Raw genomic sequence first — 26,008 nt, forward strand, 5'->3', positions numbered from 1 at the left:
CCCACCCACCTTCTCCACGTTCACCACTGCTTATCTATTTCTCCAGGAAAACTCACCACTGCCCACCCCCTCCCCACAAGCTCAGGAAAAAAGTCTCCCTCGGGATATTGATTAGTCAACGTTTATATTTATGCTGCTGCTAAACAATCTGTCTCTGCTGAACTGTGAACTCCATGAGGACCATTCCTCCGTATTTTACAGCCCACCCTGACCCTGCTCCACTCCTCACTCCCTTCCTGCTCCCAATGCCATTCCACCCTCAGTGTATAACCTGTGTCTGGTGAAGAGCAAACACCTAGTACGAACAGAAGGAGCCGTGGACACTCCTTCATACCAGTTGAAAGAACAAATAAACCTTTATCTTCCATAACCATCTCCTGACATTCTAAACTCAAGATCAGCCTGGCAGCAAAAGTTGGAGAAAGAACATTGGCCAGAGGGGAAGGGGGGTCAGGAGACCGAGATTCAAGTTCCACCACAAGAAGCTATGCAGATAAACCCCTCCGGTACCTCTTTCAGTTTTGGGATACTGAGGCTGTGCTGGGGAAGCACCCTCACTCTGTACAATAAAGAGAATTGAGTGTTGACGCCACTGTCTTAAATGTGTTGTTTATGTTTGCTTTAATTAATCCATTTTCTCTCACTATTAGGGAAAAAATAAAGTCCCTTCTCAGGTTCCAGTTTTGCTCCTTGCTTTTTACTTGCTGAATCCGCAAATTGATAATAGTTTGTGAACTAAGTTTAGCTCAGGGAAGCCCACGGCACCTCTAATACCCTGAGGAAAGTTCTCAGCTAGTTCAGCAGAGTCTTAGTACCCATGGCTATTAATTAGTTTCTATCCCCTTTGGCACATTTCTGTTTAAGGAGAGTATTTTTTTTTTCAACTTTCTCCATATTTCTCTAACTATACAGGATACGAGAGACCTCAGACCCACAGACACATCATTTAGAGCTCTTCGCCCCATAACTGTGGGGCTTAATGTGACCATGGGGTGCTGGACTCAAATGCATGGGCTTGAGAGAAGCAATTATTAAATATTCAAGAATCCTGCAGGCCCACAGGAAGGCTGGAATTGACCACGGAGGGAGTGCTCACACTAGAGAAAATGGTAAGCTCCATAAACCAGGGACTTTTTCCTCCCCAGAGAGCTGTTTTACATGCACACCATGCTTGATCCTCATGCGCTTGGTGCTTTGCCCATTTTAACCGATCAGGAAAGCTTTCCTGATGATCATTACTATCAAAACCAGATAGTGTGAAAGAGGAAGTGCACGCTCACTCTGTAACCCTGGGAACAAGTTTTGTAGATTTCACACTGAGTGCCACAAACTCTGGCTCCCAGAGGGGCCTCTGGCCAGGCAGCTACTGCCCAGTCTAGGAAGACATGTGTGTAACCTTATTAATGTGCAACATTCGTCTTTCTAAATGGTCTGAACTTCCACATCATAGAGTCTGAGTACAGTTAACTAATATGTTCAACAATGGCTGCCTCATTAGTGCTACACATGAAGGTTGTGCTCTCTAATGTCACCACCTGGGTGCCTGCACATGGATCCGAGTCCCTTTCAAAACACAGAACAGTAGGCAGTGTTTAGTCTCTGGAAAATTGGTAACAAAATAGAACACAAAAGACTAACAACTCTAATAGATGCAGTAATTTCTTCTAAGAGAAATATGATGACACATGGTGTGTATTGATATTCTATGAGAAGTAAACAGAGATGACAAAGGAAATCATAAAACCTTTTCATCAACCTTTTCATTTCCAACCTGAGGATACCTGTGACAATGCACACAGGTCTCTCTCTCTCTCTCTTTCTTTAATGACTGACACATCATACCTTGTGTTTGGCTTCAGGTTCTCAATGGGCAAATGAGTTACTGAGGAAGCTTGAGTGGACCACTTGTTCCTAATGAAGTCTTCATAGGATGCACTGTAAACCAGGTAACCTGCAGATGGAGATACAGAAGGACTCACTGAGCATCAAGGAACCACATCACCCAAGAGGCGTGCCTGATGGAGGAGGATGGGTAGGAGGCCATGGCACAGAGGCATTGCCATCTGAGGGTAAATTTCAAGAATGGGAGCAACCTCCATATTGCGTCTGGATCGGTATAATGGTAACTTCTGATGAATTCAGATGTGGATAATAAAATTAAACACACTTTTTTGAAAACTGCTCGTTCCCTACTTCTCTTCCTTCTCTTTAACTCCCACATTTCCTGGCCGCCTTCATTTCCTCAGAACTAATCACCTCAACTGACCTTGACAGCACAGAGAAAAAGGCAGTGGAAGAAAAAGCAGTGACCTCCATGGAAATATTTAAGAATTTCTTGTCAGAGATATATACAATTGTCCTTACATGAAATGACAAAACTGTTGATGGCAAATGCTGTGTGTGTGTGTGTGCATGCACAAATGTGCACTAGCATGTGTATGTGGGACTGAAAGACTCCAGATTGGCAGTGGTCTCCTCACCCAGTTGGTGAAGGCTCTCCTTTGATTGCTAGTCGTTGAATATCTGTGCCTGCCCTTGACCTTGATGTCTAGTGACAGCAGGCAGGCAGGGCCTTCTGCCTTCTCTCTATGAATGGACCACAGCGGGTCCTGTCATCTGCCCAGCCTTCAAGGAGACCTCAGAAGGCCAAGTGAAGTCATGGTTCAGCGCATCCTCTACAGTTTCCCATGTTATACACAAAGGAAGAAAACATTCATCAGGAATTTCCCATGTGTCAAACATTCCAAACACATTCAACCAAGTTTTATTTTGATTAATTCTCCTGCTCTTAGTATGTAGACATCACTATCCCCATTTTGACACGAGAAAACTGAGTCTTACAGAGCTGTTAAAGCATGAGATGAAACTGAAGAAGCATAAAACAGAAATATTCAGTGCCCTTGAGTCATGCAGGTTTTTACTTTTCATTCTAAAATAAAGAGGAAGACATTACAGGGTGGCACAACCAGACTGCTTTTTTTGTTTTGTTTTGTTTTTTTCAGTGTTCCAAGATTCATTGTTTATGCACCACACCCAGTGCTCCATGCAATACGTGCCCTCCTTAATACCCACCACCAGACTGCTTTCAATGTCTCCCTCTGGTGCACAGTGAAATGGGTAAGGTATGGGGTGTGGATTGGGTCGTCTAGCCAGCTGGCTACTGTAATATCCAAGGGACAGATGGCAACAGAAGGTTAACTTGGTAGTTAATGGAGAGAAATGGATGGGTTCACGAGAAACGTGGAAGGTAAAACTAATAGGATTCAGTGATAAATTGAATATGGTGGGGGAAATTAATAAGATTTTAATACAATCCTATGCTTACAGAAAAAGGGTGGAGAATAGGGTCATGCTCTGAGATAGGAAACACAGATGAGTAGGTTTGGGAATCAGAAGGATCATGAGTTTGATTTTGGATATGCTGTCTGAGATGCTTTGGAGACATCCTAGTGATGATATCAAGTGCCCATTTGGTTTTAGTGTTTGAAGCTCGGAGGAGAGGTAGGCTTAGCCTCGAGCTATAAACCAATGACTCATCTCCAGGATGAATTAAGACTATGTTCCTGGGTAAGATCCTGGAGGAGAAGAGATGGAGCAAAAAGGAAAGAGGAGTTGGGATCATGCCCTGAGAAGTTCCAACACTTAATTCTGGGGCATTAAATGTCTGTCTCACAGATAAGCCTATGAGAGTGACTCAGAGGTTGAGAGAAACAGGTCACAAGTTTAGGGGAGGAAAATGTTAACAGCATCGAATGCATCTATGAGGCATACTTTATTTAACAACCCGTGGCTGCTGATTACTTTCCACAAGAGTCATTTTGGTGACATAAAGAGAGTGCATTAGAGGAACACAGCTAACCAATGGGCATATCAGAAGCAGGTGCACTGGGCTCCATAGCCCTTTACACACTGTTCCCCGGAGGAGTTCATTCTTCTCTTTTTTCAACAAACGTTGTGTGAGAACTCATGAAGGGCTGTTGCTCCCTCTACAGGGTTTCCTGCTCTGCTAACAGTGACATCAAGCCATGTATGCTTCCCGTGATGCTGTATGCATCACGGGAAGTGGTGCTCAGTTTGGTCTGTTGCTCTGCCTGCACCTGGCAGGGCTGTCGTGACTGAAATGTTCCATGGTCATCAATTTAGCGGGCACAGCTTTAAACTAGAAATGCCCAAGTCCCTGGAAATACCTCCTCTGTATTATTTATACTAGGGGCATGAGTGCCTGTGATAGGAGCACTGAGGTTTGGTTTCGGATGAGGTGTAGGGTACATGATGATGTGATGAGACCGAAATCTCCAGGCAGCTTTGTACTCCTTGGGATTCGTATTAACAAGAGCACGTGGTTCAGAAACACACCCTCTACAGGATAATACAGGAGCCGCATCTGAATTAATTCCAGAGGCAGAATCTTGGTCCCAGGGTTGACTCTTCCACAGGACAGCGCACATTAAGAAGTCTTTCAGGGCCTGTGCTGCAGGGTCTGACCTTGCAAGTGGCTATGTGGACTTTGTGACCATTTGTGGGATTACATAATGTTAGAGATGTAATCATATTTTTATAGGAAGGGATCAAAGTCCAGAGAGATGAAGCAGCTAGTTCAAGGTCATACAAACCAATGTGGGACGAAGACTCAGGACTTTTGACTTCCACCTGGTATTCTTCATACTACTTCACAAGGCTTCCCTTGTGGCCTGTATGTCATCCTTTTGAAAGGAGACATTTGCCTTCATCCCTCCAGTCCACCCACCTATCCACCCACCCTCGCATCCATCCACTTATCCATCACCTATTCATCCCTTGTAGTCTGTATTTTCCACCTACAGTCAATGAGAACTCTGAGCATCTGCCTTGGACACACCTGTTACCACATCTCCTGGGGTAGCTTTGTCCCAGTCCACAATGACAAATGAGTGGCAGCCTTCCATGGCGACCACAGTGATGTTGCGGGGGGGATGTTGAGGAGGCAGGTCACTCTTCCTCATGTCATTTGGAATGATTTCATCCAGGCTTTCCACTTGAAAGTGATCCAGAGCGTCGGTCAGAGAACATGGGGCCGATGGGTCTTTACTTAGGTATGTCACATAAGGAGCTGGAAAAGAAGAGAGATACCCAACTGCATTGTTGAAAACTTTCTCTAGAGGCAGAAACGCAATGTCGGCTGGATGGAGCAGACCCACCATTCAGTCTTTCCCTGCTAGACAGAGGCTCCAGCACCATCAGCCCATCAGCCCTGATGATAAACTCAGAAACACATCCTTAGCTCTCCTCAATGGATCCACCCATTTACATCTTCCAATCTAGAAGTTTCAGAAGATTGGTCTCCCCATCAATATCAACGACTGGGTCTTCAAAGTAATTTTGAAGGACCCCCAAACTATAATTGAATGTCGTATAAGTCTGCAGCATTCCACCATTTGTATGCCCAGATGTATGGAAAGGTATGAATCGGGCCCAGCTGACACTTAACTAGAGCTCTCTTGGCACTGTTCACTCCCTAGACTGTGCTGGAACCAGGAAAAAAAAATACCCTGATGAGGATGTGCAGCTTCTAGCCTCCAGTCATGGGTGGTCTTCCCTAGAGCTTCAGAGATACCCAAATCATCTAGGATATTTGCACAAGGCCAGGCCTGAACAGCCTTTACAACATTACTCCTAAGTACAATACAGCTACTCACATTTATGGACAGGTTCAAGGTTTCCTACATACATTGTCTCAGTGGATACAAGGGCCCTGGGAATAAAGCAGGACATGGACAGATACTCCATGTTCCACGTGAGCCAACTGATGCTGAGAGGGCCCACAAAGCTAGGCTCAAACAACACTCTACCTCTAGCCCATACTTCTTTATTATAAATGCTCTGTAAGAAGACAGAAATGTCAAGGAGTTGGAGCTGGGGCTTCATATATGCAAAACTCTGAAGTGCTTTCAAGTGACAATTTCTAGTACTTTCTAAACATTCCATTGCATACCAAAAGATGGTATAGGTTCTCATTCTTGGTGGCCACTGAGACTAAAAGCAATTTTTAGATCCTCTAATATCCAATAATTTGTATAAAATTAGACCTTGAGAGTTTGTTGATGGATCTAATCAGGTAGTTCTGGGGAGTAATGTACTATGCTTTGAAGAGTTTACAGACATTAAAAAAAAAAAATAGCCGGACAATAGTAAGCCTTGCAGTCTTGAGAAGAGTTCTGTGGAACAGCAAACAATAGTGCTGAAAGCATTTTCATTTCTGTCCTGGAGCCACAGAGAGGACGGACCAGAACATTCAGCAGATTCAGTCAGTCTGCTTAATGCCAGGGGCCAGCATTAGTGCTTGCCTCAGGAATGCTACCTCAAATTAATATTCTTGTTCTTCAAGCACATGAGATTTAGACACTCAAGACTACATCTTGGCTGGCAAGCACTTTTCTCTGCTTATGGCAGAACATTTGTTTTGGAAACAGAAAAGTGTGATATTAGTTTAAGCTGTTGCCTGTCTCCACTTGGTAATATTTTTTTCCGCTTTGTAATGTACTAATCTAACTGTCTCGTTAGTGAAGTTCATTAAGGGCATGGGAAAAGAAGACTCCCAAAGGGAGTGAAGCACAGTGTAGCGAAATAGAATTTCTTCTTGAAATTGTTTAATAACCGAGAAAGAAGAGTCAAGTAAACGTCTAGATTCCTAGTCCCCAAGGCTAATGAAAATTACAGGAAACAACAGAAGAAACCCAGCTTTGGCTCTGTGGTACCTTAAGATGTACCAGTAGCTCAATTCGGTAAGCAGCTCATCTTTGAGGAAGAACTTAACAACGTATAGGTGAGTCCCAGTGGAAGCCCCAGCTTGGAAAAGTTGCTAGAACACAAACAGTCATGTTCTCTGCTCCTGAAGATGTTTACAAGTGTTCCTTACCCTTGGTCTACACGAGGCAGACTCTCGAAGCTCTACTCGATTGGATACCAGATGTTCTCCTGCCAACCCCATTCACATGACTCCTGCAGAAAGCAAGCTAATATGCCTTCCAGCAGGACTGACTCACTGAGTCACCCCGAATGGAAACTTCACTCTGGGAAAGCTTCTGCTCCAAACGCGCTGCCTTGGCCAAGTCAAGAAATTGGTTATGCTCTTCCTCAAAGAAAAAAGTTAAAACCCATGTTTCTCTGACAAAGGAAATTCTATTTACCAACAAATCGTTTCTTTCCAGCCAAATCGAACTCTTCTCCAGGAAAGGAGCTAATGGAGCCTTCTGGTGAGATGACCTCAGGCACCGCAGCCGTGGTGGAGGGCCTGGTGGTGGCCGGTGGCCTTGAGGTCTCAAATTCATAATCTGAAATGATACAAAGGCTTTGTAATTGGGCTCCTCCAGAAAAGGGGCATAACTTCTCGAAATTCAACTCGAGACTAAAGCACACATGCACACACACCCCCCCCCCAAAATGCTATGCCTGAACCTAATTTGTTCCCAATGAAAAAGTATCCCTCCTACTTCAATCCCCTCAGAGAAGCAGCTACAGATAAAAGAAAGGAAGAGGAAAAGGAAACACATACGAGCAGAAAAATGAGGCTTTATACTCAGAGCTGGACAGAACCTTAGAATTCATCCAGTTTAGCACGCTCCTGTTACTGGCCCCCGGACATTCTGTACCTAAGTAATTTTCTCTTTTAGAGCCATGAAAGAGTCACATCAGAAAATAAACTTGATTTTTTAAAAAAAATTTACCTTCTGGGTATGGGCTTCTTTTCTGGGGACTGGGTGGAATGAATCCTATTAAAAAACTAATCCTTTAACATTTAAAAAAGAAAACTCTGCTCCCTTTCAACCGCTCAAAGATAAAAAGAAAGTAAGAATGGAGTTTAATGTTTTCAGAGGTGCTAAGAAACTCTTTTTTTTCTCCTGACATCTGTTGTTTTTCTTTTAAGTCAGTTTTTTCTTAAACTGTGGGATGAAACCACGTATCAAGCTTTACGATGACTGCATCAAAGGTGACATTATTCTCACATCGGGGTTTTGGGGCCCCTGGAGTTACAGATAATGGCAGACAAGGAAGCACAAAAGTGAGAATATCCTAAGTATCAAAGGCCAGCCCTGACATGGGGACAAAATGCCCACAGGAAAACTGCAGAGACAATTTATAAAACAGACAGAACCATCACAGGGTCACAGGGTCATACGTAGACTAACTGCACTGGCTCCAGATTCTACCCAAAGCATATTACATCCTCAGTCTTATAAGCTTATCCTTGCTTGAAAAGATTTTGTGATAAAAACACCTGCATAGTACTGCATTTCTTTCTTTCTCCCTTCCTTCCTTTCTTTCTTTCTTCTTTCTTTTTCTTCCTTTCTTCTTTCTTTCTTTCTTTCTTTCTTTTTCTTCCTTCCTTCCTTCCTTCCTTCCTTTCTTTTTCTTTTTTAGAGAGTGAGAGAGCACAGGCATGCACATGAGCAGGGGGTGGTTGGAGGGGGAGGGCCAGAGGAAGAGAGAGAAACTCAAGCAGGCCCCATGCCCGGTGTGGAGTTCCAGGCAGGGCTTAATCGTTCAACACTGAGATCATGACCTGATCCCAAATCAAGAGTCAGATGCTCAACTGAATGAGCCACCCAGGTGCCCCCATAGCACTGCATTTTTTAAACACAATTAGAAAAGGAGAGAAAAGAGAACAGTGAGAGGAGCCAACAGAGGAAGCGGAGTCATGGGTTAAACCAAGTCAGTTCACAAGGGCTGGTGGAAGCACAGGCCCAGACAAGCAGCTCCAGAGTTCCAGGGGGCAGGGAGAGAACGGGGACAAAAGTGCTCGTCTGGAGGCTTCATTCACATATGAAACTCACTGTTTTCCTTTGGATCAAGTAGTACTAGGGGCTAACTTGGAAGCTAGGGTACAACCACCTTTCCTGAGCATTACCATGCAGCCCAGAGTTCTGAGAGACACATGGAAAATTGAGATCATCCACTTAGTAATTAAAGTGAAAGAAACTGTCCACATCCAAACTGTAAAAATCAGTTGGTACCTTCGTCATAGATAACGTACGCCTCTTCCGTGGGCATTGCGGTGTCCGTCTCCAGTCCTGAGAATTCATCTAGTGGAGAAAAAAGGGAGAAAGGTTTCCGCTCAGCGACTGGGAACCGTGCCCCGGGCACAGCGTCCAGTCCCCACCATCCTTCCACAGGGGTCCGTCGCCAGGCCAGCGTCGCCCAGCTTTCTCAGAAGGGAGAGCATTAGAACCCAGACAGGAAATCCAGACTTCCTTTCCTTCACATTCGGGCGCAGGCACCCAGAATGCCCCCTGGCAATCGGAGGAAAGCCACCTCCCCTAGCACACCCACTCTCTGGCACAAAGCACCTTCTGACCTCCCCACCGCACACAGTGCCCGCTCACCCGCCTGCCCAGGGAGCTCTCAGGAGGCCGTGAGAAGGGCCCCAGGCCAGCAGGTCACAGGCCTGAGAACACACATTCTCAGAAAGCAGGAGGGTGGGAAACTGCTGCTCAGGGTGGGTCCAAAAACCCCTCCACCTGTGAGCTCCCTTGTGTATTAGGCCTCCATCTTCCTTACCCCCGCAATCTTGCCACAGTCACATGTTCTGGAAGCAGGGTGATTTCCTGCCTCTCCCATATTCTACGTTGGCAAACCACACCAATGTGAATTGCCTGTGCCTCACTGCTTCCCTTCTAACCCCCAACCCTCTCTGGTAGGAAGCCCGCAGCCCCAGGCCTGTGAGATGCTCTAGCACCTGCTTTGCCATTTAGGTAGGGGCCCTCGGTGTGTTCTGATGGGGCCAATGGATGTCAGCAGGACAGAGGTTGTAAATTACTATCCACCCTTCAGGGCTCAGGACTGTCATTTCAAGAACAGCTATTAAGACATAATTTTTCGGGGCACCTGGGTGGCTCAGTGGGTTAAAGCCTCTGCCTTCGGCTCAGGTCATGATCTCAGGGTGCTGGGATCGAGCCCCGCATTGGGCTCTCTGCTTGGTGGGGAACCTGCTTGCCCTTCTCTCTCTACCTGCCTCTCTGCCTACTTGTGATCCCTCTCTGTCAAATAAATAAACAAAATCTTTATTTTAAAAAAAGGCATAATTTTTCCTTAGGTTAGTCCAACGTCAATATTCTTGGATCCAAGAGGAATTACTTCTGGGGTGGTTCAAATCAGACAGTTTTTAAGTTCACATCACCGAGTTTGGGGCTATTTTGCCATTGCTTCCTTGGGTACCATTTTCCTTCCCTTGTCAATTTAACTTTTAAGAACATGGTCTTCTTTTTCTTCATTCTTGGTTCACATTCATTTCTTTTTCTTTTATTTTTAGCCAGATCAAAAATGAATAAATTGTATAACTTTAGCATCCCAGAGGAAAGAGGAAAAGGGGAAAGGATAGCATTTCTTTGCTGGATCTCGCTGTGGAGTGTAATTCTTGTGCTGGAACTGCACGCAGCAGGCCACAGAAATCATGCCTTTTACCTACACACTGGGATCACTTCTTGAATGAGTGTCAGTTAAGTCTTCTGGCAAAAGTAAACATTCTACTGAGTGATTTAGTGCTCTTTTTTTTTTTCCACTTAAGCTCAAATAAAGTCAGGCATAATTTTCCTAAAATAGCACCATCTTGGCTCCAAGTAAAAGTAAATTCCAGATGGAAGAAAGCTGTTGTGTGTTTTTTTTTTTTAAATTGACCCTCAGAATTTGTCCCACCTGATTGCCATTTTGAAGCATTGGGAACTACATAAAACTAGATACTTTATACGTCAACTCAGCATCATCATCAAAAGCTTCCAGCTCTTTACATAAAAGAGCCACAGCTGGCAGCCACCAACATAGTAGTACGGTTCATTCTTCGAGTAGTTTACCCAAATGGTTATGAAAAAAAATTGAGCGCAAGCTAGCACCAAAAAATTAAGGCCTTAGCTCCAGAGATATTTAACAAAACTATAAAAAAAAAATTCTGAGTAGAAGTTTGAAGAAAAGGCAGGACAGCCCTTGAAAACCAAGGATATTCGTAAATTATAAAGTTTGTCCAGCTCAAGTGAATTTTCGATTATTCTCCTTGTATTTTCTGTTTTCAGAGTGAGCTGTGAGTGAGTGGACTCATTTTCCATAATGACTGATGTTCTTCTGAAACACAGCCCAAGATCATGTTACAAATTATTGAAGATGTTCAGCTGGCTCAAAATTTCCACACATGCATGATAGCATCTAATCCACTGTAGAAATGGAACCTGAAAAACAAAGACCACTGGCTTTTACTTGTCAGTTAGAAAAACGGAGAGTGCCTATAGATTAAGCTATTGCTTAGATAACCAAAGACAAGTAATAAGGTACCATGAAGAATGTGAGATGAGCAGAAGGCACTGTCTCTACTGCAAAGAATTTGTTATTTAATGGGGGGGTGAGATCAAGCAAAAAAAAGTGTGTGTGTGTGTGTGTGTGCGCGCGCGCGCGTGCACACATGCGCGCACATGTGTGTATGGCAAGAAAGCAAGAAGAATAAAAGCAACAAAACACGGAAAACAAGCATATAATATGCTTCCAGGAATATACATACACATATGGCATGTATAACAAATGAGGAAGTACGTAAATACTGCTTGAATTACTGGAATTGTTGAATGACACAAGGTTATTCCTAGAATGTTATTTTAAAGCAATGTTTTAAAGGAAAAGAGTGCATGATTTAACCAGGGAAGCCAAGACTTTGAGATCTGAAAAAATGATTTTAAAATTGATGGGCTAGAAACAAAATTTTAGGACTTCACCAGTGGGATATAATAACAAATGGGTGACTAGGTGGGATTGTGGAGCAGGGGTCTTGAAGGACAGGTATTCATTTGCTGATCACTAATGCAGGTGCTAGATCATAAGCACTACCACAACAAACATTTGAGACTACTGGCCTGCAAAGTGCTATGGCCAAAGTGTCACTGACTGTGTACACATGGAGCCCCAGCACTTGTGAGTGTACATTATGGACTTCACTAAATACAACAAAAGAGAAGGGCCATGAGAAAAACACAAACCGGAGAGCAGAATAAGAGGAGACAGGACATAGGTGGTTCTGCAGTTCATGTGTGAGGGAGAACCTTGGGACTGTCCTTCAGCTGACAGAGCCTCTTACTGAAAGCATCCCTCTGCTTTCAGTATCATTACAGCATTTACAAAATAAATATCAAGGCCACTAAGAGTTGTTTCACCAACAAATGACAAACTCCATTGTATTTCATAGATAATGCACAGGATTTTCCAGAGTAATTTTGACTGTTTTTCAAATTATAAGCCATCTTTAGAAACTAATTCCCGCCTAAGACGCTTGCTCCATTGCCTCTCTCTAACATTGGCCCTGGCAAGTTTCATTCCAATGATGAAAGAGACTGGGACTATGTGTGGTATCCCCAGGCAAGTGGGGGCTGATGGAAGGAAGCCCAGTAAAGAATAACAAAAAGTATCGGGCCAACAGGCCTAGCTTATAGATGTAGAGAATGAAGCAAATCTAGGAAGCGTGATGAAGGGGAGGGGCAGATGGTAGTAGAGTTGGAGGACCCTAGGGAATGTGTCCCATGAATACAACTAGATAACTATCAAATATTCTGAATACCCCAGAAATCAACCTGAAGATTGGCAGAACAAGTTCCGCAACTAAAGGGAGAGAGACGCCCACATTGGAGAAGATCGGAAGTGCAGAGATGCAGCTTGGAAGAGAAACAACCATGGCTACTGTGGTGGGAAGGGAGCCATGGTCACAGAGATAGGCAAGAGATGGACTAGCACACAGGGGAGTGCATGGGAAAAATGAATCCCCATAGCAATCGGCTTAGAAAGTGAGAGAGGCCAATTTTGGGACTTCCGACAACCAGGAGGCCTTAAAGCCTAGAGTTTTAAAGGTCAGTGGGCTTGGCTCTGGGAGAGCCCAGAGGATATTAAGACTGCCCTTATAGAGAAAGTTGGGCAAACAGCATGACACACAGCATGGAAACAGTGATCTGAAGCTTACCTGGAGCACACAATGAGGAGGTTATTCACTCATCTCAGAGTGCATCCCAGAGAGACCACATTCACAAAGAGACCATCCCAGGAGCAAAGGAACTGGCAGGCATCGTTTCTCTCTCCCACCCCTCCGCATAAGCACAGGGCTACTTGCAAGAACCAGCACAGTGCCAACACTGGGTACCTAACTTGCTTACACCAAGCCCCAACCCCTGGAAGAACCACCATCCCCCAAGTCACAGTTTCTTCCGTCCCAGCATGGCAGACCCCCTCCACTGGAAGATCAGCCCAAACCACTGCTAGTACCACATCTTCTGACCTGGGAGTTTTGCAAAGTCTCAGTTCTGGCAGTGATGGTGACAGGTCTCATTTCACAAGCAGACCAGAGCACACTGAGTCAAAACTCATACGTTTAGGCCAGGAACCAAACACGACTCACAACAGGCAAAGAGAGCCTTTGCAGATGGCTGACCTGAAGGATAACATGGCCAGGACACAAGAGCAGAACACATGCAACCCACATTGAAGATACTCTCAGAATCATCAGGCCCTGGTGAACAGGGGACCCTGTACTGCAGGGTAATACAGGACCTCTTCTTCATAAAGCCATTAGAACAGGAGACATAATTGACTTTCCTAACACAGAGAAATAGTCAGAGAGACCTAAACAAAATGAGAAGATGGATAAATTTATTTCTAATGAAAGAACGGAATGAGGTCACAGCCAGAGATCTAAGCAAAACAGATATAAGTAACATGCCTGATGGAGTATAAAAGTAGTGATCATAAGGATACTTATCAGGCTTTACAAAAGAGGGAAAGACATCAGTGAGACCATTAACATGGAGATAAGAAATAACATAGCAGAGATAAAGGGCTCGATAAACAAATTGAGAAACATGTTTGATGGAAGAAGCAGCAGTTTGGAAGAGGCAATGGGATGAATTAAAAACCTAGAAGACAGAGTAATGGAAAGTAATCAAGCTGAACAAAAGAAGGAAAGAATACGCAAAACAAGAATAAATTTAAGGAACTCAGTGACTCCATCAAATGTAATAACATTTGTATTATAGAAGTCCCAGGAGAAGAGAGAGAAATGGGGCAGAGAATTTATTTGAAGAAATAATAGCTGAAAATGTCCTTAATCTGAGGAAGGAAACAAAAATCCAGATCCAAGAGTCACAGAGACCAGCCCCCTGCCAAAAACTAACAAAAGCAGATCCACACAAAGACATATTGTAACTAAATTGGCAAGATCTAGTGATAAAGAAAAAAATACTAAAAGCAGCAAAAGAAGACAATTACATACAAAGGAAACCTGATAAGGTTATCACCAGATTTTTCAGCAGAAACTTCCTAAGCCAGAAGAGAGTGGCATGATATATTCAAAGTGCTAAGTGGGAAAAACTTGCAGCCATGAATACTCTATCCAGCAAGGCTATCATTCAGAATAGAGGGATAGATAAAGAGTTTCCTAGACAAACAAAAACTAAAGGAGTTTATAACCACTAAACCAGCCCTGTGAGAAACATTAAAGGGACTGCTTCGAATAGAAAAGAAAACCAAAAGTGACATGAATCTTGGAACACTGAAAAAATAAAATAAAGTTAAAAAAAAGAAATATAATACCAGTAAAAATGAATATTTCTGTAAAAAAATAAGCCAAGGAACTCACAAAAAAAAAGGATGTAAAAGTATGATGCCATATATCTAAAACATGGAGGGGAGAGGAGAAAAGAACGGGTTCAAACTTAAATAACCATCAACTTAATATACACTGCTATATGCAGAAGATGTTATACACAAACCTAATAGTAACCACAAATCAAAAACCACTAATATATGTGCAAAGAATAAAGAGAAAGAAATCCAAACATATCACTAAAGAAAACAAGTAAACCATAGAAGAGAGAAAGACAAGAAAGGATCAGAGAGAATCTTCAGAAACAACCACAAGACGAGTAATAAAATGGCAATAAATATGTACCTATCTATGATTATTTTAAGTGGAAAGGGACCAAATGTTCCAATCAAAAGACAGGGAGTGACAGAATGGATAAAAACAAGACTCATCTATATGCTGCTTTCAAGAGACTTGTTTTAGACCTAAAGTCATCTACAGACTGAAAGTGAGGGGATGGAGAAAGATTTATCATGCAAATGGATATCAAAAGAAAGCTGGAGCAGCAAAACTTAAATTGGACAAAATAGACTTTAAAACAAAGACTATGACAAAAGACAAAGAAGGGCGCTATAAAATAATAAAAGAGAAAATCAAACAAGAAAATACAACAATTGTAAATATTTATGCACCCAACATGGGAGCACCTAAATACATAAAATGTTTGTTTTTATAACAAACATAAAAGAACTACTCAATAATAATACAGTAATAGTAAAAGACTTTAACACTGCACTTATATCAATGGATGGCACTGAAATCCAAACATATCACTAAACAGAAAGTCAACAAGAAAACAATGACTTGGAATGACACACTGGACCAGATGGATTTAACAGATACATTCAGAACATCCCATCCTAAACCAGCAGAATACACATTATTTTCAAGTGCACATGGAACATTCTCCAAAAGAGATCACACATTGGGCCACAAAACAAACCTCAACAGGTTCAAAAAGACTGAAATCATACCATGCATTTTTTTCTAACCATAGCATTATGAAACTAGAAGTCAACCACCAAAAAAAAAAAAAAAAAAAGAAAAATTAGAAAGACTACAAATACATAGAGGTTAAATAACATCCCACTAAACAATGAATGGGTCAACCAGGAAATTTTTAAAAAGCCCCCCAAAACTGCTAGAACTGATAAACAAATTTAGTAAAGTCACAGGATATAAAATCAACATATAGAAAGTGTTGCATTTCTATATATCAGTAATGAAGCAGCAGGAAGAGAAATTAAGGAATCAGTTCTATTTATAAGTGCAACAAAAATATAAGTCACCAAGGAATAAACCTAACCAAAAGGGTGAAAACCCTGTACTCTGAAAACTATAAAATGGTGATGAAACAAACTGAAGATGACACAAACAAATGGAGACCTTCCATGATCATGGACTGGAAGAACAAATATTGTTAAAATGTCTATAGTACTCAAAGCAATCTACACATTTAATGCAACCCCTATCAAAATACTGACAGCATTTTTCACAAAACTAGAAAAAATAATCCCCAAATTTGTATAGAATCACAAAATACCATGGATAGCCAAAGCAATCTTGAAAAAGAAAAGCAAAGCTGGAAGCATCACACTTCAGAGTTGTGGTAATCAAAACAGTATGGTATTGACACAAAAACAGACACATAGATCAATACAACAGAATACAAAATCCAGAAATACACCCACAATTATATGGTTGATTAATCTTTGACAAATGGTGTTGGGAAAACTGGACAGCAACATGCAAAAGAATGGAACTGGACAATTTTCTTACCCCATACACAAAAAATTAACTCTGAATGAATTAAAGACCTAAATCTGAGACCTGAAAGCATAAATATCCTGGAAAAGAACACAGGCAGTAATTTCTCTGACATCGGCCATAGCAACTTCTTTCTAGAAAAGTCCCCTGAGGCAAGGGAAACAAAAGCAAAAATGAACTATTGTGACTACATCAAAATAAAAACCTTCTGCCCAGCAATGGAAGCAATCAACAAAATTAAAAGGCAACCTACTGCATGGGAGAAGATATTTGCAAGTGACATATCTGATAAAGGGTTAGTATCTAAAATATATAAAGAACTTCTAGGGGCACCTGGGTGGCTCAGTGGGTTAAAGCCTCTGCCTTTGGCTCGGGTCGTGATCCCAGGGTCCTGGGATTGAGCCCTGCTTCGGGCTCTCTGCTCAGCTGGGAGCCTGCTTCCCCCTCTCTCTGCCTGCCTCTCTGTCTACTTATGATCTCTCTCTGTGTCAAATAAATAAATAAAATCTTTAGGAAAAAAATAGAACTTCTATAACTCAACACCAAAAAACCCAAATAATCCAATTAAAAATGGACAGAAGACATGAAAGATATTTCTCCAAAGAAGACATTCCAGATGGCCAACAGACCCATGAAAAGATGCTCGTCATCACTTATCATCAGGAAATGCAAATCAAAACTACAATGAGATATTACCTCACACCTGTCAGAATGGCTAACATAAAATACACAAGAAACACAAGATAAGGGAGGATGTTGGTGGGAAAGCAAAATGCTACACTGTTGGTGGGAATGCAAAATGCTGCGGCCACTGTGGAAGACTGTGGAGTGTCCTCAAAAGTTAAAATTGAACTACCCTAAGATCTTGCAATTACACTACTGGATATCTACCCAAAGAATACAAAAACAGAAGCACTGGGTGTTTTACACAACTAATGAACCATTGAACACCTCATCAAAAACTCATGCTGTACTATATGGTGGAAAACTGAACATAATAAAAATAAATAAAATTAAATTAAAAAAAACTTATCTAGCTATGGAAAACTACAAAAAAAAAAAAACAACAAAAAACACCCCGCACTAATTCAAAGGGATACAGGCACCCCTGTGTTTTTAGCAGCATTATGTACAATAGCCAAGATACGGAAGCAGCCCAAATGTCCACTGAAACATAAACGGATAAAGAAGTAGTAGATATATATAATGGAATATTATTCAACTGTAAAAAAGAATGAAATATTGCCATTTGCAATAGCATGGATGGAGCTAGAGAGTATGATAGTAATCAAAACAAGTCAGAGAAAGACAAATACCATATGATTTCACGCATACATGGAATTTAAGAAACAAAACAAACAACAAAGCAGAAAAGACAGAGAGAGAGAGAGACTGAAAGCAAGAAACAGGCTCTTAATTCTAGAGAACAGATGGTTACGGGGTGGGGGGTTGAGTAGGAAATGAGTGATGGGTATTAAGGAATTAACTTCTCATGTTGAGCACCTGGTGATTAAAATTAAAACTTAGGGAAAAAAAAAAAAAGGAAGCCTGGAGAATGAGTGAGTGGGCAATGAGGTCTGGCAACGAGATGAAAGTCCAAGGAGACACTGAGGTTTCAGACCTGGAGAGCTCTCCGGGTTACTGCAAAACAATCGTTACCCTGTGTCATGTTATTTTAAAGAGGAACAATTTGGGGGATGCCTGGGTGCCTCAGTCGGTGAAGCTTCTGCCCTTGGCTCAGGTTATGATCTCAGGGTCCTGAGATCGAGCCCCATGTCCAGCTCCCCGCTCCAGAGAGTCTCTTTCTCCCTCTTCCTCTGCCCCTCCCACTGCCCCCTTATGCACACACACACTCTCTCTCTCAAATAAATAAACAAAATCTTAAGAAAAGATAAAAATGAACAATTTGGTTTTCTGACAAGAGAGTGAGTTGTTTCTGTCCACGGTAGTTTCAATTCAAACGCAAGCCCTTCAGGGGCACAGGCAGGCAGTCATCTGTGGTTCTTCTGTGTGTCCCAGAGAACCCAATCCACCTGCACTAGATGATTAATCATCATTTGTGAATTTTATTTTGTAAAATTGTGAATGAAGCCAGAATAACAAAAACAAGAGTTACTCTATCCTTTCTAGTTTACCACATGAACTTTCTCATAATGATATCACCACCACAATGATAAAGATGAAACATTTTTCAAATAAATTTACTTCAATTCTACATCAGGGCTGACCTAAGGCACCAAACATAATCCTGCCCACTTTCCCTTTCAGAACCTATCATTGGAAGGTATACAAAATCACCATCTCCATAGCATTAGTTATTAGGGAATTGGAAATCAGAACCACCGAGAGACATCACTTCACACCCACTAGGATAGCAAGAATCGGAAAGACAGAAAAGCAAGGTGTTGGTGAGGATACAGAGAAATTGGGAGCTTCATGTGCTGATGGTGGGAGGGCAAAATGGTGCAGCCATTGAGCAAAACACGTTAGCAGTTCCTCCCAACGTTAAACACAGAGTTACCGCTGGACACAGCATCTCTCTTACCAAGTGTATACCCTAGGGAACTGAAAACGGGTGTTAAAAAAATTGTACACACTGTTCATAGCAGCATTATTCATAATAATAGCCAAAGGCGAAAACAACTGAAATGTCCATCAGCCAATAAATGGATAAAATGTGGTTTATCCACAGAATGGAATATTGATCAGCAGGAAAAGGAATAAAGTATAGATCTACTCTACAACGTAGATGAAACTTGAATACAATTCACGCTGAGCTGAAGATGCGAGACACAAAGTCCACATCTTGTAGGATTTCATTTATATGAAAAGTCCAGAAGAGACGAACCCATAGAGACAGAAAGCGGATTCGTGGTTTCCCAGGGGTTAGCAGGAGGGGGGGATGAGGAGTAATGACTAATAGGTATGGAGTTTCTTTGGGGGGGTGATGAAATTGTTCTAGAATTTGATAGTGGTGGTGGTTTCACAATCCTGTGACTATACTAAAAGCCACTAAACTGTACACTTTAGAAGGGTGAACTTTATGGTATGTGAATCGAATCTCGAGAAAGTTATAATTTAAAATTTTTAAAATAAAAACAACTACAATTATAATTAATACAGGGAATAAAATAAAGTTGTTAGTGGAGCAGCATAAATAAAAAAGGAAGGTCAGCCATACAGGAATGTTTTTAAAATAATAATTCTAGTACATCATAACATTATATAAAGATCCTAAGTTTCCACAAACTTACTTTTTTCCCAAGACTTTGTATTGATTTGTACTTATTTTGAAAATGCTGCCTAGAGGCAAATTATAAATAACACCTGGCTACGAATTTGGCCTAGGCTAGGGAAGTGGATGGATGATGACATAAGTGAAGTGAAAAAATACACATACATCATGATTTGCCAAAAAAAGAAGAAGAAGAAACAAAAATACCAAGAAAAACATTGACTTTCATGCCACATAAAAGTCCCAAAATTCAAAGTAAATGAAAAGAATATGATATAAGCTCTCTTAGACAAAGGAAAACGCAAAATATTCATAATAATAGTAGTAATTCAATCCAAAGCCAAAATAGTCACTCTCCTGCTTGCAAACAATTATTAAGAAAATATCTGTTCCAATTATACTTTGATTAAAACACACACACACATACACACACACACATATCAGTGTATGCAGAAGTGTAAGGTCAAGGGAAGTACATAATGTTTTCATACCAGAAATCCAAAGGTAAATTCCAAATCCTCCTCCCTGGGGAAAATGATAGTGTGTCAATCTTCTCCCCAATGACTCTCCTCTCAGCATGGTTCCTTATTCTTTGGTGTGAATTTTTAGGTGGGTCCGATGTCTCTGTTTCCTTGGAGCTTTTCTGCAGGAAGGCTGACTTCAAAAAGAATTCCCATTTTGAATACAGCATCCAAGTTCAAGCTGATCACGGTCAAGAAGGCTGTGTAAAGAATTCTGGGTGTGCAAAATGATTCCTGAAATGAATCATCTTCACTCTGCATCAGCTTAAAAAGACACAAGTTTCATAGTGTATGTGGCGATTCTTTTCCACCTAAGGGAAAGAAGAGGAATTTTTCTCCTCTGGGCCAGACACCAATGTACGATGACCTCTTCCAAAGCACCCTGAACAGGGACTGAGCAGAAAAGATGATGACTCTGCCCGTCCACTGGGACCTGACCGAAGTGTCCTCGCTTCCATTCCTCAGGAGAAACTGGCCATTCTCAGCAGGAAGACACGGTAGGGGCAGAGGATAGTCCTGACTGCATGTCTCGTAGCAGAGCAAACAGCACAGTCCTACCCAGTGGAAAGCAGTCCTACCCTTGCTGCCACCAGAGCCCAGTCGCTCAAGGATTAGCATTTTGCAAAGGAAGAGCAGATTGAGAAAGCATTCAGGACACTATACTTTTCTAGGAAATTCACAATGAGACTGTTCAAGGATCTGAATGATCCAACAGTAAGAATCATTAGCCTTGTTTAAATCACATAGCTAATTACAGAACTTTTTTTTTTAATATAATGCATACAAATCTACTAATATCCAGTAATACACACTTGGGGAAACGCTCATCCATACTCATAATGTTCCGTGTTTTAGCTAAATTTTTTGATTTGGTTTGTGATAAGGGTTGCCAGATAAAACACAGGATTCCCATTTAGATTTGAATTTTAAATGAACAGCAAATAATTTTTCACATTAAGCATGTCCCACGCTGTACTTTTATTTACTAAATCTGACAACCCTGGTTGTGACACATACCGCTGAACAAACATGTGGGACTGGAAATGCCTCTTGTTGCCATTCCACTGTACACCCTACTTACCTCTTCCTACACCCTTTGTGACCTGACTTGAAAATGAAGCATGCCAGTTACGTGGGCCACCATTACAAGGAAGGCCATTACCTTCTTCAGGGTAGCACTCTGGCACCCCGCTGGAGCCTGTTATGAGGTTGCCATTTTCATCATGCCGTTCTAAGGTCCCAGGGGGACAGGTGGGAACAGGGGTAGTGGGTTCAGGGGTGGTAGTAGTGGTGGTGGTCGTCTGCGTAGTGGTTCGAATGGTGGTCGTTGGGAGTGTAGTGGTGGTCGTTGGACGTGTAGTGGTGGTCGTGGTCGTGCGGCGGGTGGTTGTGGTCGTGGGCCTCGGGGTCGTCGTGGTGGGTCGTGTGGTTGTGGTGGGGGCACGAGTGGTTGTTTTGACAACCTCCAAGCCCACCAAAGGCTTCCCTCCTAGACTCAGAATGGGCTTATCCTGGGCACTGGCCACGGGTTTGCCATGCCGCCCCTGCCCAAAGAGGGGCAGGCCATCAGGGCTTACCACGGGCGTTCCTCCCAGATCTGAAACAAAATCAGACAAAAGCTGTGCAACAAGATGAGATCATCCAGAGGAAGTAAAAACCAAATGCAAAGTGTCTTCTCCAAGCTTATGGATTCTTATATTTGAATCAGTAAAAAGCAAAGGAAACATTAAAAGGATACTCAGCAGAGGTAGCAGTATCGGCTGCTATCCAGTAATTTCTCGCCGTCTTACATTGTCCCTTACTCTGAATTACCTTATATAATCCTCTAAATGCTTCATCGATATGCCCCATTGCCCTGAAATAACTCTTAGTCTCTAGTCAGAGAAGTAACTCTTTCCTCCTCTTGATTCCTACACCTAAGGAAGAAGAGTGTTACTTTGTACCCGGAGTGGCAAACTTATTCTGTAAAGGGCCAGAGAAGAGAGAGAGCCAGATATTTTAAGCTTCATGTTGCAGGTTCTCAACTCTGCCATTGCAGGGCAAAACAGCACCGAGAGTACACAAAGGAGTGTGTCTATGTTCCAATACAACTTTGAATATGGACACTAAACTGTGAATTTCAAATAATTGTCACATGTCACAAATATTGCTATTCTTTGGTGTGTTTTTTGTTTTTCTTTTTGTTTTTTTGTTTGTTTTGTTTTTGCAATCATTTAAAAGCGAAGAAACTATTTTGAGCTTGCAGGCAGTAAAAAACAGGCAGCAGCCGGGGTTTGGTCTTTGTGTTGTCGTTTGCTGACACCTGCTGCTCTGGGCTGCCCTATCTCAAGAAGGAAGTCAAATGCCACCTTTTCTGGAGGCAAGAGTAGAACTACAGTTGTATCAGGGAAAAAGCTAAGTTCTGCCCCTTTGGGACACTCCTTTCCACATGGCTAAAAGTAACTGGACCGAGGGCCCCATTAAAAATGGCAGGGATTTGTTATCCCATAGCTAGTTCAGAACACTTTTTGTTACCTAAAACAATTCTCACTTACCCACAATGGTGCGACCATCGCCTCCTAGTTTAATTCGAAGAGGATTTCCTTGTGAATCCTGGAGGTACCTTCCTTCTGCATTCAACACCAACCCACGATCCAGATCCACGACCTAAAACCATGACACAGATTAAAGAATATACTGAGCATGAATCTACCTGCACAAACATATCCAAGAAGCCTCCGCAGAAGGAAACCATAATGTGAGTAGAAAATATTACTTTTGTCTGCATCATTCACAAGGCCTAATAAGAACAAAGTACGAAACAGTACCATTTCGTATTATAATGGCTTAACCATAGAATATATAAATTGTTTTCAATTTCTCAAATATGCAAAAGATGTTCATAATACTGCTACCATTTCGTATGCTGTGTGCATGCTGAAAAGAGGGAAACAAGTGTTCATCAGTGGAGGGAAGGGAATAAATAAAATATGGCCCATCTACACAGTGGAAAGCTAGTGGGCAATGAAAAGGAATTGGAAATTCTACATATATTGACATTAACTGCTACAGACGCAGATTACAGGACTGATTATTCTGCAGAAATAAAAATATATTCATTTGTGTATATAAGTTTAAGACTGCAGAGAAAAATAATCTGGATACATATATCCCAAACCGTTAGCAGTGGTTATCACTGGGGAGTGGTTTGGGATGTTGATTAGCTTAGAAATTATCTTTGCATATATTTCTGAATTGTTTTAACTTCTTGCCATGAACATGTACTTCTAGTGTATTAAAAACATGAAATGTTTCAGATGGGAACAGGAGGGAGACAAACCATAAGAGACTCTTAATCTCACAAAACAAACTGAGGGTTGCCGGTGGGTAGGGGGGGTACGGAGAGGGTGGTTGGGTTATGGACATTGGGGAGGGTATGTGCTATGCAGAGTGCTGTGAAGTGTGTAAACCTGGCGATTCCCAGACCTGTATCCCTGGGGCAAATAACACATTGTATGTTAATGAAATCTTTGTTTTCGATTAAAAAAATTTTTAAAATTTTTAAAAAGAATGAAATGTTTCCATCTGGCTGTTAATGTCAAACACTGAAGTTGCTATAACAAAAACAATTTAATTTGTAATTAAATTGCCTATTAGAGAATGTAGGCAAAATTTTCATATTCTAAGAAATTATAAAACTTTTGGGGGGAAGAGCTATTATTATCCCTGTTAAGGAACAAACTCATACTCCACACTGGTGGTTCTCTAACTATGGCTTGAACAAGCAGCCTCACTGGTCAGATATGCTAATTACCTAGCCCTACTCCAAACCTTATTTGACACGCCCCCAGAGATTCTGATGCTCCATAAAGTCTGAGAATTGTGACTCTGCACAGTAGGTCCCTGGAGGAACCCCTCCCAGAAGGCCACTTTGTTGGGTGCTGTCTCAGTAATTAAAAATAAAATATACTTATATAAACCCTTCTTTTGAACTCTGATCCACACTGCTTCAATGTGAAATTTTTTAAATAACATTTGACTTTAATATACATTCTTCCTTTATAAATTCCTTTTCCTTTAAGAAATGATAAAATGTATCTTGTTACCTGTGACTAAAAATTTTATGAAGTCTCTCAATGTTTTCCTAAACCTTACCGCTATAAAGGGGAATTTGTGACTAGGAATTTCCAGTCAAAATATGAATAATTTTGTGATTCTCTGAAAAAAAGTCTTTTAAATCCTTGAACATTGTACAGTGTTCTGCCCATTATCCTCTAAATTACCAAAAATTCCTAAACATTTAACCCCAAGAAGTTAAAGTCATTTAGCTTAAACACAATAAAATACTGATAGTTATTTTTTATTTCATTCAAACGACAATCATTGGAAAATTCAAAAGGTGATCTAATAAAAATTGCCTATTTGATCCAGAGGTTTTTGGTTTGCTCAGTTGTTTTTAACCTGCTTTCTTTTATAAAGGATCTGAGACAATTTGGACAAAAATGTGTATATTAGTTAATCAAATAATAAAAAATAAAAATAAAACGAAGCTAACAGAGGTGGAGAAAAAGAAGTCCATTTGAGGAGCTAAGCATCAGAATCTACGTAATTGCTGGGGGCTGGAAAAAATATTTGTGTGGTCTTCCTAACCAGTCAAAGCAAACAGGAAGTAAAGGCCCACTTATCTTATTAGTTATGAGAAAAACACGAACTAGTCACTCAGAAGAATAAAAGATCCTTCTGAGCACAGGAAGAAGCAATATAAGAATATATTGATGTATGAGTGGTTAAAAGTGGAGAAGAATACAAAAGACCATTTCGTTTATTGCTACACAGTGCCCACCACTTTTCTCTTCCCAACAGCATGAAAACAACTCGTATGTGTAAAGAAGTTTACCCTACCCACTTTGTTCCTTGAGGGCCATTGATAATTCTTTGTCCACTTGGATTTCCATTACTACCAGGAAGCACTTTCCCTTCTACATTTGGTCTGCCATTATAACCTACACGGCACACAAAAGAAAACAATAGCAACAACAACAACAAAGCCAGAATCTGGTAAACTCAACACTCTTGTAAAGTTGGCTTCATACCAAACTCTAAGTAGTAACACATCATTTCGAAGACAAATACTAAACAGAATTTTAAGACAGTAATTAGTATATATTAGACTACAGTCTTAAATTGTGACTTCTAAGTACCAAATATGAATGTCTATGAAGAGTACAATAAAGTGACAGTTTTCTGACAATACTGGGGAAAGGAAAGAGTCCAGCACAAGTTTTCTAGATAAAGCTTAAGACAGTAGTGGCTATCGTGTTATTTTAACCATTTAGAATATAGAGGGAAGGAAAGTTGGAAGGATGGAGAAACTCTCTAAAATATACTAGATGTTGTTTTGCTCTTCTTAGCAGATTATACTAAACCCAACAAGTATTTCTAGCTGAATCAGGTCCAATCATCAGTCACCAAGTGTAAATGCTCAGTGCTGGCCTGTGTAGGGCTGCCTGAGAAGTGTCTGCTCAGAGATAAAGTAGAAGGTCCCGTTAGCTGCCCCTTCAGTTCCTGCTCTGTCTGCTCCTAGCACCTGCCCGTCCTCTTCGTCTCTTGGCATTTCTGATCAGCTACAGTCACTCGAGGTCTGTGCTGGGAGCACTCTGATCCAGCCCCACCAGTGGCATAAAGTACTTGGGCTTTCTGACAACTATTTGAGGGTCAGAGACTTACTTTTCTCACTCAAATAGCTAATGAAAACTAAATATTAATTGAATTTCTGCTCTATACAAGGGAATGTGGATTTTACATCTATTATCAGGGTCTAAGGTTTGCTTAAAATAGTCTATTTTAAGAGTAAACTGAAAAAAATAAAAA

General features: G+C 41.3%; 1 protein-coding gene across 1 annotated transcript in view; it reads right to left on the bottom strand.

Annotated features, from left to right (window-relative positions):
- The window catches only part of FNDC1 (fibronectin type III domain containing 1), a gene marked incomplete at its 5' end in the record, with an annotated part of 104,833 nt that overhangs the window by 13,373 nt on the left and 65,452 nt on the right, over window positions 1-26,008 (bottom strand). Inside the window, 7 exons of the mRNA XM_080806910.1 lie at window positions 1,843-1,951; window positions 4,859-5,089; window positions 7,167-7,310; window positions 8,991-9,059; window positions 21,321-21,755; window positions 22,693-22,804; window positions 25,040-25,140. Of these exons, the coding sequence (XP_080663036.1) occupies window positions 1,843-1,951; window positions 4,859-5,089; window positions 7,167-7,310; window positions 8,991-9,059; window positions 21,321-21,755; window positions 22,693-22,804; window positions 25,040-25,140 (1,201 nt within the window). The remainder of the gene's footprint in view (window positions 1-1,842; window positions 1,952-4,858; window positions 5,090-7,166; window positions 7,311-8,990; window positions 9,060-21,320; window positions 21,756-22,692; window positions 22,805-25,039; window positions 25,141-26,008) is intronic.

This window comes from Martes martes (assembly GCF_963455335.1).
Source record: "Martes martes genome assembly, chromosome: 6".
NCBI classification, from domain to species: domain Eukaryota; kingdom Metazoa; phylum Chordata; class Mammalia; order Carnivora; family Mustelidae; genus Martes; species Martes martes.